Here is a 15,576-nt window from a genome sequence, read left to right on the forward strand (position 1 = left end):
CAGACCGGGGCAAAACCCCGGACACCCATCAAATTCCAGATCTGACACCCCACCATGACTAAGACGCTGAAGGAGGAAATCACACCTGCCATCCATCAACCATGAACCCAGCACACGTTCTGTCTTTCAAATGTCGTCGATGCAGACCACAATCTGCATCCGCTCCTGGATTACCTTCCAAACTCCGCGCCGACGCTGGAGCAGACGTCGTCGCAACGGCGGAGCCAGAGGACACATGTCCACCACGAGGATGTCGCCGCCACACCATCCTTGCTTGAACAGACTGGATTCCAAATCCATCCCCAACAATAGGACCAATCATCTCATCTGAGTAGGATCTGAAGAATTTTTTTTCAGCGCCACCATCGCCGCCGCCGAAGCCAAGACGATGAACAGTCTAAAAAACTAAGGTACTTCGACCTAAAACTATCCACACGTGTGGATCCGGCGATCCCCCCCCTTCCCCTCACCGCCGACGATCAGGGTCATCGACGGAGGGGAGCCGCCGGAGAACGGCGGTGGAGCGCGAGGCGAAAGCTAGATCGCTTTTCCTTTCTTCGGGAGGAAGATAGGAAAACGATGGATAGGTAATTATACTACTGACTAGTGGGCTCCACACTTGACGTGAAGGATTTATACGGGATCTCTTCTGTACACACGTCATCCAGTAAAAATATTGTAAAAATGTTTTACAGTAATCTCTAAAACGATTTTTTTAGGGACTCTAAAACGATTTTAGAGATGCTGTAACCCACGCATTAGCGGAGCTATTAGCGAGCGCACGGGAAGGGAAGCGGCGCCGCTACGTAGCAGCGTCCACACGAATACTTTTCTCCTTCTAAAAAAACACCAGCCATATATTCCTGGGTCTTGGGCGGCCGCTCTCCGTCGCGCTAACTCCGCCGCCGCCGCAGTGCTGCCAGTCATCTTCCCTTCGCAGGACTGATTCTGGCGCGCCGGTGTGACGGAGAGGCGAGGCGGCGCAGGGCAGGGTGTGGATTGAATCTGGCGCCATCGTCCGTCCCCGATTCGCCCTCACCGCAGGCAGGGCAGGTACACAGATCCCTTTCCTTCCGTGATTGCTACTAGATGCGAATTGATTTGGGTAGGTGTTCACCACCGATCTCGTCTGATCTGGCCGTCGTCTCCGTCACGCCACCAGATTGCTAATCGTTTTCGGAATCCAACTCCTCCCCTCCCTCCAATTCCAATTCCGATTCTAACACTGAGATTTTGCAGCGGCAGGGCCATCATATAATAAATTCAAGGCTCGATCTTTCTGCCGAAACTCTTCAAGGACGCTTGATTGGTGAACACAGAGGCAAAGCTGCAGCAGGAGGAGGATTAGATAGATTACTCTGTTATTACTATTAGGTCTTCTGTCAAATCGCAGTGGGGATGTCTAATAAGCGCCGGGGATATGCCGGCGACGGCGGTGAAAAGAGGTCGCGGCGGTTCAAGCATCTGTACCTCGTGTTGGATGACTGGACCAAGGGGTACAGCATCCACAAGATCCAAGCCGACAGCTTCGACTCTGACTCTTGACTCTGGCTCTGATGACCAGCACAGCGGCGCTGCCCGGCACCTCCCGGAGCCTCCGACCCTGCGGTTAGAGTGCCCGGTTGGCACTGTACCCCATCCCGGCATGTCGTTCTCTGCCTTGGGCACCAAGATCTTCACCTTCATGAACCAGCGATGCAGCCTCATCTACCGACACCAAGACGGCCGCAATGACGATTGGCGCCCATGCCCCTGCTGACATGGTCTGTGGCTTCGGCATCACCGTGGTCGTTGATGAGATGCTCTATGCATTATCTTACCACTTCCGCGTGAAACAACACTCCTTTGGGGTCATGTCATGGGGGTCCACCGCGCCGGATGCGCTGCAACAACCAACCGAGGGCTGGTCCTGGAAGACTCTGCCGCCACCACCGCCAACGTTCCACCGTCGAGTCAACTCCTACGCACTACACCCGGATGGATGCACCATCTTTATGTCCACAGCTAACTTCATGACGGCACCTAGCAAAGGTTGCATGGGCACCTACTCATTCAACACCAAGGATTCTGTGTGGAGATGGCATGGGGAGTGGGCCTTGCCATTCAGCGGCCAAGCACACTTTGACAGGGAGCTCAACGCCTGGGTTGGCCTTCATCGGGATGGCTACATCTCTGCTTGCCAAGTTGCCTCCCCCAGCTGCCACAGCACGACTCCAACGTTGCAGCTGGACTGCCAGACAACCAAGGAGAAGTTGTTCTGCAAGGACCGGAAGCCACACATGGGAGTCTCTCTCAGCTATGTGGGCATGAGCAGGTTCTGCCTCGTCCAGCGCGTGGAACGGGAGGGACTGGAGGAGGCACTGGCTCGGGGAGACTATGCCGGCTGTGTGCTCCATATCACCTTATTTGGCCTCAAGTTCAATCACAAGGGAGAGCTGCAGATCACAGATCACCGCTCCACGCGCTCCTTCATAGTGTCTAGGCATAAAGATCACTTTATGCCTGTAGCATTTTGGATGTAGAAACCAGTTTGGCTTGTTCCAAAATCCTTGCTTGACTGTCACTGGTTCATGTTGTGCTTTGTCCTCCTAGAAAGTGGAATCAATAAAAAGTTCTGTTTGCTTGGAAGTTGTGCGTTACTTGATCCGTGTGTTCTGTTTTTTATTATGCTAGTTATTGATGTATGTCACTAGATCTGTTGCTGAAACATATATATTTAGGAAGATGGCCATGGTCCTATGGTTGAACAAAACTGAGATTTGGACTCTTGCTTTTTCCAAAGCAAGCTAAATTTAGACATTGGACCTCAGGTTTCTAGATTTGAACCAAGTAAGTTCTTTGTTTTCAGTTAAAGAATGATTAGGTGTTTTTTCGTTCAGTCATGTTGAGTGCTTTTTTCTCCGTTTTCTTCTTGGCATATGTCTCTATTACTGTGTTGTTCTTTTCATTCCCAAAGACTGCCTTAGCAGCACAAAGTACACATTTTTTTCAGCCCTCAAGCTGCAGCTCACATGGTTTGTTCTAAGAGAGACAGTCAGCTCATATTGTTCTATTTTTTAGTATGCTAGTTATTGATGTGCTCCCTCCGTCCTAAAATAAGTGACTCAACTTTGAGTCACTTATTTTGGGACGGAGGGAGTATGTCACTAGATATGTTGCTGAGGAAGATGGCCATGGTCCTATGGTTGAACAAAACTAACATGATAGGCTGTTGGTTGGATAAAAGCGAAAGCGCACTGGAAAATTAAGCCTGACAATTGTCTGGATGCAAAATATAGGTGACTTCATGTTTCGGTTGGAATTGGTAAGGCCAACATACTGCTAGTAGGTTTAGGTTATTGTTCTTTTAAAAAAAAGGTTTGGGTGGCTTATTGAGCATGGGTTGACAGCAGTGAAATTACCAACAAAAGATAGCACACCAATTGTTTGCTTTGATCATGCAGGATCTGGAAGTTATCAAGAAGCTCATAGAGCACTTATCCATAAAGTGCGCACCACCTGCCCGATTTAATTTGGAGGCCTGATGGAGAAGGTTGCTGAATGGAATGCTACTGTTATTTCGAAGCATGAATGTGGCACTCAGCCTTGTGTCGTAAGTCTTTTAATTCTTGCTCTGTTTTTTTCTGGCTGTTCGTGCGTCCCATAGTTCTGAATGAAGCGCAGAGATACAATTTTAGTTAGATTTAATCATTTTGCCGCGGGCGGGCATGGTGGCTGGCACGTCGCTACCAGCGGCTGTAGCACCAGTCAAGAAAATTAGTGTGTTCTGTGTAGTGGAAATGAAGTTGTTTGTCTTCAGTTAAAGAATGATGATTAGGTGTTTTTTTGGTTCAGTCATGTTGAGTGCTTTTTTCTCAGTTTTCTTCTCAGCATATGTCTCTATTAATACTGTGTTGTTCTTCTCATTCCCAAAGACTGCCTTAGCAGCACAAAGTACACATTTTTTTTCAGCCCTCGAGCTGCAGCATGGTTTGTTCCAAGAAGAGAGACAATAGTGTCCATACTGTACTGCTATATTTCCAATTGTGCTTGGCCTGAACCGGTGCCCTCCTTTCTGGTGGTGGTGTGGTGCTGGAAAATTAAGGATTTGTTGAAGCCAAAATGCCTAGTATCTCATGCCGAAGCTTATTAACAATTGATCTAGTGCTGCAGCAGCTAACAGTGCATAATGTTGTACAGGTATGTGAGGCTGGGCGCTCATGCGAGGAGCGGTTGAAGGATGTGCAAGGGAGGGAGGGTGGAAGCGCATGCAGAAAACACGACAACGGCAAGGTGCTGGAAGGAGCCTGATGTTGATGTTGTTGCTGAGACAAGTTTTGGCAACGAAATTGCTTCACAGACGATGATATGTTCCGCACGATGGGTGAAGGATAGTGCCTCGGCGTCCAAATCTCCTGCTTGCACGCTCGCCGTCAAGCTGCCATGTAGTCCCTCCGTTCCAAATTACTCGTCATGGTTTTAGTTCAAAAATAATTTTTGAAGTAAAATCACGACGAGTAATTTGGAACGGAGGGAGTAGACATATCGGGCGCTAGTATATCATGTGTATGTATAGCAGCGGTTTTTTGACAATGCAGAAGCGTAGTATATCAATCAAACGAAGAATGCATACTGTGGAGGGCAACAAAAAGCAGAGAAGATGCAAGAAACGTGAGGTACTTGTAGATGGCAAAGCTGTATATGTAGGGATGACAAGCAAACGAGTACTAGTACTGACAATTCAAAATTCGCCTAGAGCATGTACAGTTTCGACTAGACTAGCAATAGTCGCAAGCGAAGAATGAATATGAATGCGAGTGGTTTGGCTAGCTAAACACTACTATATGACCTGGAGAGTCTATGTATGCATTTGATTTGAGGTCGCCATGATTGTCTCCAGAGTTCACAGGAGCGCAGCTCAGGCCATTGTGGCCTCCAGGTTGAAAACGAAGAGCAGCCTCGCCCTAAAAAAGGAGCGCTGGAGGCGGGCGACGAGCCCCGGAAAATCGAACTCTAGGATGAGGACCATGAACCGCTCCAGGAACCGGGACGCGTGCTGGGAGCTATTCCTGCATACTGTGAGAACCCCTGTGACGTCGTGCTCGAAGACGGTGGGCTGCTGGGTCGGGTCTCGCCTGTCGATGAACCCTCTGGTTTGGGCCAGAAGTGTGTTCAAGCAGTAGCTGTTACTATCCCAGTCGCCCATCTCAGGGTGCATACCAAGGATCAACTGGAAGGTCCGTGGGTCTCTGAAGCGCAGCTGCTCCAGGATGCCTCTCGCCTCCATAAGCCACTGGAACGCTTGTGCAGGATCCATCAGGGCTACATTGTAGCGGATCAGGTACTCGTGCCCCGTAACTCCATCCCGGATCAGGTCTAGCCATGCCTCGATGGCAGGTGGCACCCACTCCCGCAACGAGAACATCTCCTCTACACAAGTGACAAGCTGGTCGTAGTCAATGTATCCGTTGACCTGAGTGAAACGGGTGAAGTGCACCCCTGTTAGCCTGACGCTGAGGGTCTGCGATGTATAGACAAGGATATTGGCTGGAGTAAAGTGGCCACCAAGGCTAAGCCCTGCCTGGTGCATACTCCAGATACACTGGTACAAGCGACGCAAGACAAGCAGTGCATGGTTCCGTCCTCTGACCTCATCAGTCGGTGGCTGACTCCCCGAAACGTGGATGACCTCTGTCAAGATGGTGGTCTGGGCGTAGGCTAGAATGTTCATATTGGGCACTTGACTGTGGATGCAATGGAGCAACTCATGCAGACATGGAAAATCGCCGAGCTGAAAAACGAAAAAGGAAAGACGGTATTTAGTACATCACGATCACAGTAAGTAGTACAGATAAGCATATTACATTGCATTGAACCCATCTAAACATTCTTCTACATTGCATGTAACCCATCTAAACAAGGTAGACTCTGTATCTGAATCTGAATAATAAACACACAGCATTAGCACGACAGCGAGGTCGTTTCATTCAGTCCTGAACGTGATCGTGGCTGGCGACTCCAAACTCTTGCTTATCTATACGATCTACCGCGGCGCACTCGATGGGCAGCAAGCAATCGCCGCTGGTGCTCGCGCATGCCGCTCACCTCGCCACGGCACCTCGCCGCCGGCGGGGAGGTGCCGTGGCGAGGTGCGCAGCGTGTGCAAGCACCAGCGGCGAGGTGGTCGCGCACTGGACAAGCCCACGGGGCGACCGGAGCACGCAGGGCGCGCGCGGGACACACCCACGGTACAACCAGGGAGCGCAGGGCGAGGCGCGCGACGTGCGCAAGCACCAGCCGCAAGGTGGGCGCGGACTGGACACGCCCGCGGCACAAACCGAGCAAGCAGGGTGCGCGCGGGGCCGACAACGGCACAGACAGAGCAGGCCCACCTCGCCGGCGGCGCTCGCGCAACGTCGCTCATCTCGCCACAGCACCTCGCCGCCGGTGATTGGACGGCCCGAGAGGACCGGCCAATCACCGGAGGGGAGGTGCTGGGGCGAGGTGCGCCACGTGCGCAAGAACCGGCGGCGACATGGGCCACGTGCGCAAGAATCGGCGGCGAGGGGGGTCCAAGTTGCGTCGGCGCGTCGAAGCAGGGCCTGCCTCCAAGAAACGCGGCGGCGCGTCGAAGCAGGGCCGCCAAGAACACGTCGGCGGGGCGGGGGCGGAGAAGGCGCCCGCCAAGAACACGTCGGCGGGGCGGAGAAGACGCCCGCCAAGAAACCGGCGCGGCCGCCCTCCAAGAACCGAGGTGGCGGAGATGCCGTCCGCCGCGGAGCCTGCGGGGCGGCGGGGATTCGTCGGCGAGCGCGTACGGAGCGGGGGGCTGGATGGCGGGCGGCTCGCAGGGGCTCAGGGCGCGTGAGCGGGGAACGGGTGGAGTCAGCGGCAAGGAACGAACGGGGAATGTGATGGGTTTCGAAGCGGGGGGTACTTGGTTTCGGCGCTTCGCCCAACGGCTAGGGTGGCCTGGTGTTGGCTTCCTGCTGCTAATTACATCTTCGGTACACTTTGATACACAAATTGATTGCTCTCCAGTGCAAATTGATTCTGCATCAGCCACGCGGGATGCCACGTCAGCTCAAGGCACTTGGCCGTCACCCGAACATTTGCGAAAAAAACCTCCGATGCATGCTGAAATTACTTCACATGGTCCCTGGCGTTGGAGAAACAACCCCCCCCCCCCCCCCACCCCCCATTTCTCCAACGCACGAAATCCCTAACCATGTTGTGGGATGCCACGCATCGGCTCGAGGCACTTGGCCATCACCCGAACATTTGCGGAAAACCCTCCAATGCATGCTGAAGTTACTTAACACGGTCCCTAACGTTGGAGAAACAAACCATCCATTTCTCCAACGCACGAAATCCCTAACCATGTTGCGGGATGACACACATCGGCTTGAGGCACTTGGCTGTCACTCGAACATTTGCGGAAAACCCTCCGATCAAGGACTTCCTCGTCCAGCAAGTCCTTGATCGTACGAGGCTATGAGGGAGCCGCACGAGGCTCAGAGCAAGAGCAGGTTTGGTCGTCGCCCTTGCCTCCACGGGGATGGAAACGACTGGCGGTGAGGTCACATTGGGGTGTCAGGGTAGGGGTGCGGCGAGTTAGGCAAGGTCGGGGATGGGCTTCGACAAGGCAGCTAGCTCGGGTGCTCAGAGTGGGCATACGCAAAAGAGAAAGAGGAATGTTTTGTAGCATTAATCATACATAAAATTTTCTGTCTTACATGAGATTCTCTACCACCAAGCAAATGTACTAGCGTATACAATGACTCGGCTCCATTACTCTCTTCAAGCATAACTAAGTCATTACATAACATACGCTATATACAATACTCATAATCACACTATTCATTATAGTGTCCTAATTTATGCAACCATTGCTCTAACATCTTGAGTTTCCAGTGTACTGCAAAACAAGATTTTACGCTCAGTGATAGAGAAATCACATTATATAGCCTTATCAGCAAATAAAACAAGCTCATTGCTGTTCGAGCTTTTTCGAAACCGCTTCTATGCAGAGTCATGCTACTGCTGCTACTTCCCCTAATCCTCGTCGTGCTGCTGCCTGTCTCTCCTCGTTAATAAGATATTTTCTACTCTATTAGTCAAGTCACAGTTGCAAGATCAAGTATCCCACAAATCAAGTATCCCTACAAAATCTACAAGCATTTTGTTAAGCTAAATGCTAAATACTGCAATACACACCATCCCTACAAAATCTACAAGCATTTTGTTAAGCTAAATGCTAAATACTGCAATACACACCATCCCTACAAAATCTACAAGCATTTTGTTCTACTGGACAGCCAAGGATTTCCAAACCAAGAGGGTTGAAAGAATCCAGCAACAATAGATGATCAAGCAACAGCTCAGGTCCTCGGCATCATCATCATCATCGCCTGTTGCAAACAGAAGCAAGCAGTATTTATTTCTCGTCTCATCACATGATACATGCCTGCTGCTATTACTTAGAATCAAAGCAATCACAAATCAATCACATTCAACAGATGGATTCTCGTCTCACTACAAACATGCAAAAATACAAGCAGCATTTATTTCTCTAGTGAAATACTCCCTCCGTCCCTAAATATGAGACGTTTTTGGAATTCAATTTGAACTGCAAAAACGTCTTGTATCTAGGGACAGAGGTAGTACATACAAGATTCTCCTCCCTAATGAAATACTTGAACAGAGGGGTACTAGTAGCTACTACTTGAACTGAAAACTAAACCTACAGTTGCCAACACATCAGTTTGAAGCTAATGAAATACAAGATTCTCTCTCTCAAGCCTCTAGGCAATTTCATAGACACACACAGTTAAGCTTTTCCATACAGCCACCTTGGCACCTCACAACTTTTATCTAATTTGAAACAAAAGCATCAAACCTTGCACTCAACCAAACTTCTAAGCTATTTGAAAAATTGAACACATCATTCATCAGCAAGAACACAAGAATTTCTACACGACTTACTTGATGAGAGAAGATGGTCCGCCAGCAATGCACCGTCGACAGCACAAGAATCACGAAAGTGTTGGCGATGGTCATCATCGTCCAAGGCTAGTCACACAGAAGCAAAAAACACATAATCAGAAATACTGGGACAAGAGGGAGGTTTCTCGATTCTTTCCATTGGATACAATCAACAGAAAACTTACAAATAAACAAGTACTTATGAATACACATGATATAAACAATTCATTCCAGCAATTCTCTAGGAGTGCAACACGTCACATCACTGTAAACAAAATAAAATAAGCACCCATTTGTTCAGCTATCATAGCAAACCACACATAATCATACAGCAAGAGTGAAACAGTGAACTATTGGCGTTATCCTTCGTAGATAAAAACTTAATTAGATTCAAATGAAAAGAATCTACGGAAAGATTCTTCGGCATAAACTAAAGCTTTGCACGGCCACGCCTTTGCTTCCTAGAAGTTTTTGGTGAACCATTACTCTCATGATCACTGTTACTGCCATCCTAAGCTCAGAAAAGATGTCCATATTCAGAAAAATTCTTGATAAATGCAATAAAATGATATAGCATACTGACAGACAACTTTTCTAAACTGTAAACTCGCAGGACCACTTTGAAGATCTTATTATGGCAATAAATCAGTTTCAGTTGCTTGATCAAACACATGAATGAGTTCCAAATCCTGACTCTCACATTCACTAATAGCATTCTACAACAGTTTCCTTCAATTGGCAGAACAGGAACTGCAAGAGCCTAGTATATATGCACAGTGATGTATGAAAAAAAAAATCATAGATAGAACATTTATACCATAGTATATATGTCAACAATTGGGTTACCAAATTAACAAGAGCAGTTCCAGCGGATCAACTCAAAAAGCAATTACCTTGCTTATTACCGGTAAAGAGCATGAAGGATGTTGGGAAGCTCCGGCGCTGTGGTATCCAGAACACGTCCACGTAGAGCCCCGGGTTGATGATGACCAGCTTTGCCCTATGAAAACCTACACGTACAGATTCACAATGCTATCAATGTCCATCCAGCCACGGCGCGCGAAAAATCAGAGTTCAGGGAAGACAAAATCTTTATATATTAAAATCTGGAATACCATGAACTCGATTTCTCAATATGAACAAGCGAAACTCTATTAAAATCTGGAATACCATGAACTCTATTACACTTATATATTTCTTCCATTCAATTGATAGCATGCAGCATACATATCTTAAGACAGTTTAAATGCAACACTTTTCATCCGAGAATTCAAGCATCACACGGACCTCTAGTTTTGTCAGCCACAATCATGCTGAGCTCAGAAATACTTCGTGTTCTTCTATTAGAACCGATAGAACATCCCCAGCCTTGTCCTCTGCTCCAGGGTCGACAATACAAACATAACATCCTCATATAGAGCAGGGAGCCCCATTAAAAAAAAACCTCTTCTCAACCCTGCCAAACACAGTATCCAACAGGTCAGGTGTGGCACAACCCTGTCATAATACTGGGGTACGACACTGTAACAAAGGTGGAAGGGCAGCTCAAGGCACCAACACAAACAAAGGATATAATTAAGAAAGCTGAGCTCAAAACACAGAAATAAAAATGCCTTGCAATTATAATAAGAAAATAATGAACCCATGTAATCTATGAAAGAAGGGTAAACTGTAGCTTCATATGCAGCATGAGGAACAAACGACATCACACAGAAATCCCAACAAAAAATCACTTGAGCACATAAATTACACTGTCAACCAATAGCTATGTCTCTACAGCAGAAGGTTCATCGGCAGGTAAGGCACGAACAAATGATACAGATAAGAAAGCTGAGCTCAAAAGGGGGAAATCAAAATGCCTTGCAGTTACAATAGGAAATAATAAGCACATGTATACCTTACTTAAGAAAGCTATAGCTTCATAGGGAGCATGAGCAATGACTGACATCACACACAAATCCCAACAAAAATATCACTTGAACACATAAATTACGTCATCAACCGATAGCTCTGTCTCTACATCAGAAGGTTCATCGGCCACCTCGGCAACTAAAACATAACACCACTTTCAAATCCTAAACACTCACATTCACCAATAAACTTCTACAGCACATTCCTTCAAATTTGCAGAACGAGAATTTTGCATCCACAAGCATAGGGTTAAAATGGATTCATTTCCACTAAGAGGCGTCCCTGCTTCAACACACAGATAAATTGGGAAATAATTGAAGGAGGGACGGAGGTTTGGTGAGTTAGCGGCCCTGACACCCGAGGAGGAGGCTGCCATCTTCTTGCTGATGAAGCCGGCGCCGGTGAAGAGGAGCCCCTTTGAGCCTTGATGTAGTCGGCTAGGGTTGGGAGCCGCCTGCATCGGGGCGCCGTGGATCCGCGGAGACCCAACGGCAGAGGCCCTTGATGTGGTCGGTGGGAGCTGAGAGGAGCTCGAACAGCAGCAACTAGACGGGGGAGGCCGGAGAGCCATGGCCGCCCTGCTCGATCTGGCAGAGAAGGTGAGGGGTGTGGTGGGGGAGAGAGCAGGGTCGACGGAGGGGTGTGGTGGGATGGGGGAGACAGGTCGCCGGAGGGGTGCGGAACGAATCGGAAGAGAGAGAGGGGAGAGGTGCACGGGCGCGGCTGTGGGGATGGGGCCGGCCGGCGGCGGATCTCATCTGGGACCTCCTGCTCGCTCGATCCCCCTCCCTCTCTTCTCTCCTCTTCTCTTCTGATCTGATGAGGGGGAGGGGAGGGGAGAGGGCCGAGGCCATGGCCGGCGGCGGCGGCGAGGTCTGAAGGAGACGGGGCGAGGCCATGGTCGGGGGGACGCGGTGGGTGGCGGCGCTCTGAATCGGGAGGGAGAGCAGAGGAACCTGGCTGGGTGTGTTTCTCGCCAAGAGCCACCTAATTGGTCAATCATCTTCTCTCGTGGATCGATCCCCACTTTGAAACGATCTCACCCGTCGTCATGACCCGACGGTGCATAGATGCCATCGACTATCGTGAGTGAGGACCGGGGGAGATGGGCCAGACCGAGACTGCCACTTTGGGTTTAGGAGAAATGCTACACTTACGGACTGTTTCAGCACCAAAGAAGTTACGGACGGAAGTGTAAATCTGTCATTGGTTAGTGGAGAGATTAATGAGGAGCACACACGTTAGCCTATAACCTCTCTCCCGTGACCTATGCCCCGTAAGTGTAGGATTATTGTTGGGTTTAGTGTTGTTTCGCTTCGGCTGGGTTGGGTTGGTTGGGTGTATTTCTCGCCAAGAGCCACGGATGGAGCTTTCTGATTGGTCGCCATTGACCCCCTCCTCTCAAATAAGATGCAAATTTAAGGATGTAAAAATGTACATCTTCAAAATATGTTTTTTGCATCTTCAAAAAAGTGTCGACTCCAACAAACGACGCAAAATGGAGATGTAAAAGAGCAACTTCAATAGATGTTGCAAATGAAGATGTAAGATCTAAAGGCTTCGAACTACTACTTCATTTTAACATAGTTCAAGCTACTGCTCCCTCGGTCCCATAACGTATGACTTTTTTATACTAATATAGTGTCAAAAAACGTCTTGCATTATGGGACAAACCTCACCGGACGCTCACGGATACTCCAGCGCAAACCTCACCATCGCGGCCTCGTCGCTATCGCCGGGACTGACGAGAATGGCCGGCCTTTTCTTCGTCTTCTTCGTCGGAATCTCCTCCATTCGAATGCCATGCATCATGAGCATCTCCGCATCCGCCCAGGTCTCGATCTTCGGGAAGTTGAGGTCGGACTTTGGCCTTTCGGCATGCCAAGTCGTAGGAATTACTCACTCCTGGTGGTGAGTATCATGAAATAGGTGATGAAGAAGGGTTGGTGATGACAATGGCGATGAATCCTCCTCTCTGGAGCCCTGAACGGACTCTAGATCTGGCCTCCCGATGAAGAAAGGAGGTGGCGATGGCTCCAAATCGTAAAACGCGATGAAACTTCTTTTCCTTTTTTTTCTTGCGGAATCTGAATTTATAGTGTTCCGATTAGGGTCAGCAGAGCCTCGTGGGCCCACAAGCCACCAGGGCGCGCCCAGGGGGTCGATGCACCCTGGTGACTTGTGGGCAACAGGTGGCCCCCTCCGGTGGGTCTTGGCTCTAGCATTTTTATATATTCCACAAAAATCACCAAAAAGTTTCGTCCAATTTCAAAAACATTTATTTCTACACAAAAAATAACATCATGCTAGTTCTCCTGAAAACAATGTCAGTCCGGATTAGTTTCATTAAAATCTTGCAAATTACAATCCAAAACTAGAGCAAAAGTGTTTGGAAAAATGGATACGGCGGAGACGTATCAACTCCCCCAAACTTAACTCATTGCTTGTCCTCAAGCAATTCAGTTGACAAACTGAAAGTGATAAAGAAAACTTTTCAAACTCTTTTGTTATTGTATCCATATATATGCTTAAATAGTACCCAAGTTTCAGCAAAGATCATGAATAACCATGCAAATGATAACTCTTAGAAATTATATTCACTCATATCAATGGCATAATCAACTAGCGAGCAATATAATATATATCAAATCCCAACGCTTTGTCAAAACAATCATGATATAATATGACAACATGGTGTCTCGCTAGCCCTTTCTGAGACCCCAAAACATAAATGCAGAGCACCTCCAAAGTTCAAGCAATGACTAAACATTGTAATTCATGATAGAAGAGATCCAGCCATGATGCACACAATATTAACTACACACAATGCATAAGAATGACAATAGTGCTCTCAGGACTGGTGTTTGTTTGAGAAGGTGATGACTCAACAATAGAAGTAAAATAACATAAAAGTAAATAGATGGGCCCTTCGTAGAGGGAAGCAGGGATTTGCAGCGATGCCAGAGCTCAGAGCTAAATCAAAGATAAATATAATTTTGGGAGGCATGCCTTTACTGTCAATGTTACGACTGTCGTGGTTTTGTCACGGCAAATGTCCTCGTGAAAGGACTTAGTCGTGAGGCCATCGCCGTGAGGTAGTAGCTTGAACGGGGTTATTCGGAATCGAAAGACAAGGGTTTACCCAGGTTCGCCCCCCCTCGATGGAGGTAATAGCCTACTTCCTGCTTGATTGATATTAATGATGATGATCTAGATTACAAGGGTGCGACTTGGCTAACTTAGTACTTGAGAGATCATAACTTGGTCTTTCTGCCTTAGGGGCTCCCCTTTATATACAGGTGGAGGCCCTGGGCTTATAACAGAGTCTGGGTCGTATTACAACCCGTGACTTAATCAGTTTCCTAAATAAAGAACTACGACGCCCTTCTGACGATGAGCCGCCGCCTCAGGTGTTAGGCCATAAGCCGTCCCACTTGATGAGTCGCCCTGAAAGCCTTGAGGTTGTCGCCACAACTTAACTCAAATACTTATCTTCTGGCCCACCACTGGATAACCCGGCCCTAAACGGGTGGGTCATACCGTGGGGTTATATCCCCAACATTAGCTCCCAGATTGATTTGACTTTATTCATGTCAATCTCAAAATAATTCTGGGTCATCTTCCTTCGGATATTGCATCATGGTCGACTCATAATTCCGGCTTATGAAACTTCCACACTTGTCATTTTTTCATGTTTGTGAATCATGACGTCATCTTCCGGAAATCCACGAGTTCCAGCATGACATCATAACAGATCTTTGTGTATATCTATCAATCCCAAAAATCAAGGCATCCCTTACTCAAAAAGTTACCGCTCCTCCTTGATTTTCACACCCGCCTCCTCTCCTTATTTTCATTATAAATATGCCCGAGGGGCTCCTTTTTCACTTTAATCTTTCCATCCATGTCGTGATTTTGTCACGGCAGATTCCCTCATGAAAGGACTTAGGTGCGAGGCCATGGCTATGGTGATTAGCTTAAAGGGTTTGAACGAGACGAGAGACACGAGTTTTCCTAGGTTCGGCCCCTCACGATCGAGGTAAAAGCCTACATCCTGCTTTGAGTTGTATTGCTTGAGTATCGATTACAAGGGAGCGGAATCGCTTAACCTCTAGCTCTGGGTTGATTGTAACTTAGATTTACCTGCCGCAGGGTCTCGCCTTTATATACGTAGGTCGAGGCCCTAGGCTTACAAGAGTCCAGGTCGGGTCATACTCCGTGACCGACCATGATTCTAAATCGCCTTTCCTTGCTAGGCAAGTCGTCGTCGGGCCGCTCACATCTCTGGGTCTCATGCCATCTCCGGGTCTTGGGCCTTCATCTGGCCCATTTCATAAGCCGCTGTCGGTGTCAAAACCGGCAGATCTCGGGTAGGGGGTCCCAAGCTATGTGTCATGGATCGATGGGTAATAGGAGACAGGGGACACGAAGTTTACCCAGGTTCGGGCCCTCTCTATCGAGGTAATACGCTACTTCCTGCTTGATTGATCTTGATGAATATAGGGTTACAAGAGTTGATCTACCTCGAGATCATATGTTGTGGTCTAAGACCTAAGGGTATGATGAGTAATGTCATAATGATCTAGCCTATCTATCGACTAGCCCGACCTCGGCTTATATAATGTACCAGAGGCCTAGGATAACAAGAGTCCTAGCCGAATACGCCGGTGGGGAGGAGTCCTTGACTTGATCACCAAGTCT

The 15,576-nt window shown here is 48.2% G+C and overlaps 3 protein-coding genes across 5 annotated transcripts; 1 reads left to right on the plus strand and 2 right to left on the minus strand.

The window, feature by feature from the left end:
- Positions 1-782: 782 nt before the first annotated feature.
- LOC125532160 (uncharacterized) lies at positions 783-2,628 on the plus strand. The gene is made up of 2 exons (XM_048696310.2): positions 783-1,053; positions 1,240-2,628. Exon 2 carries the CDS (start codon positions 1,731-1,733, stop codon positions 2,520-2,522), a length of 792 nt encoding a protein of 263 aa, XP_048552267.2. The 5' UTR covers positions 783-1,053; positions 1,240-1,730; the 3' UTR covers positions 2,523-2,628.
- A 1,551-nt stretch (positions 2,629-4,179) lies between these two features.
- On the minus strand, positions 4,180-7,156 carry LOC125532161 (uncharacterized). Its single transcript, XM_048696311.2, has 2 exons — positions 5,630-7,156; positions 4,180-5,452 (listed from the first exon to the last, which is right to left on the minus strand). The coding sequence occupies exons 1-2, from the start codon at positions 5,708-5,710 to the stop codon at positions 4,898-4,900; spliced, it is 636 nt and encodes a 211-aa protein (XP_048552268.2). The 5' UTR covers positions 5,711-7,156; the 3' UTR covers positions 4,180-4,897.
- Positions 7,157-7,659: 503 nt separating this feature from the next.
- Positions 7,660-11,924, minus strand: LOC147959185 (uncharacterized). 3 transcript variants are annotated; one of them, XM_087536173.1, is made up of 5 exons: positions 11,231-11,919; positions 10,252-10,420; positions 9,858-9,974; positions 8,965-9,051; positions 7,926-8,390 (listed from the first exon to the last, which is right to left on the minus strand). In XM_087536173.1, exons 2-5 carry the CDS (start codon positions 10,376-10,378, stop codon positions 8,287-8,289), a joined length of 435 nt encoding a protein of 144 aa, XP_087392299.1. In that variant the 5' UTR covers positions 10,379-10,420; positions 11,231-11,919; the 3' UTR covers positions 7,926-8,286. The 3 variants fall into 3 exon arrangements, with proteins under 3 accessions (XP_087392300.1, XP_087392299.1, XP_087392298.1); XM_087536174.1 differs by lacking the exon at positions 7,926-8,390 and adding an exon at positions 7,660-7,897 and having other exon boundaries at positions 10,252-11,924; XM_087536172.1 differs by having other exon boundaries at positions 10,252-11,919.
- Between the last annotated feature and the right edge of the window lie 3,652 nt (positions 11,925-15,576).

The sequence above is a fragment of the Triticum urartu genome, chromosome 7A (assembly GCF_056163025.1).
Source record: "Triticum urartu cultivar PI428250 chromosome 7A, HENAU_Tu73, whole genome shotgun sequence".
NCBI lineage: Eukaryota > Viridiplantae > Streptophyta > Magnoliopsida > Poales > Poaceae > Triticum > Triticum urartu.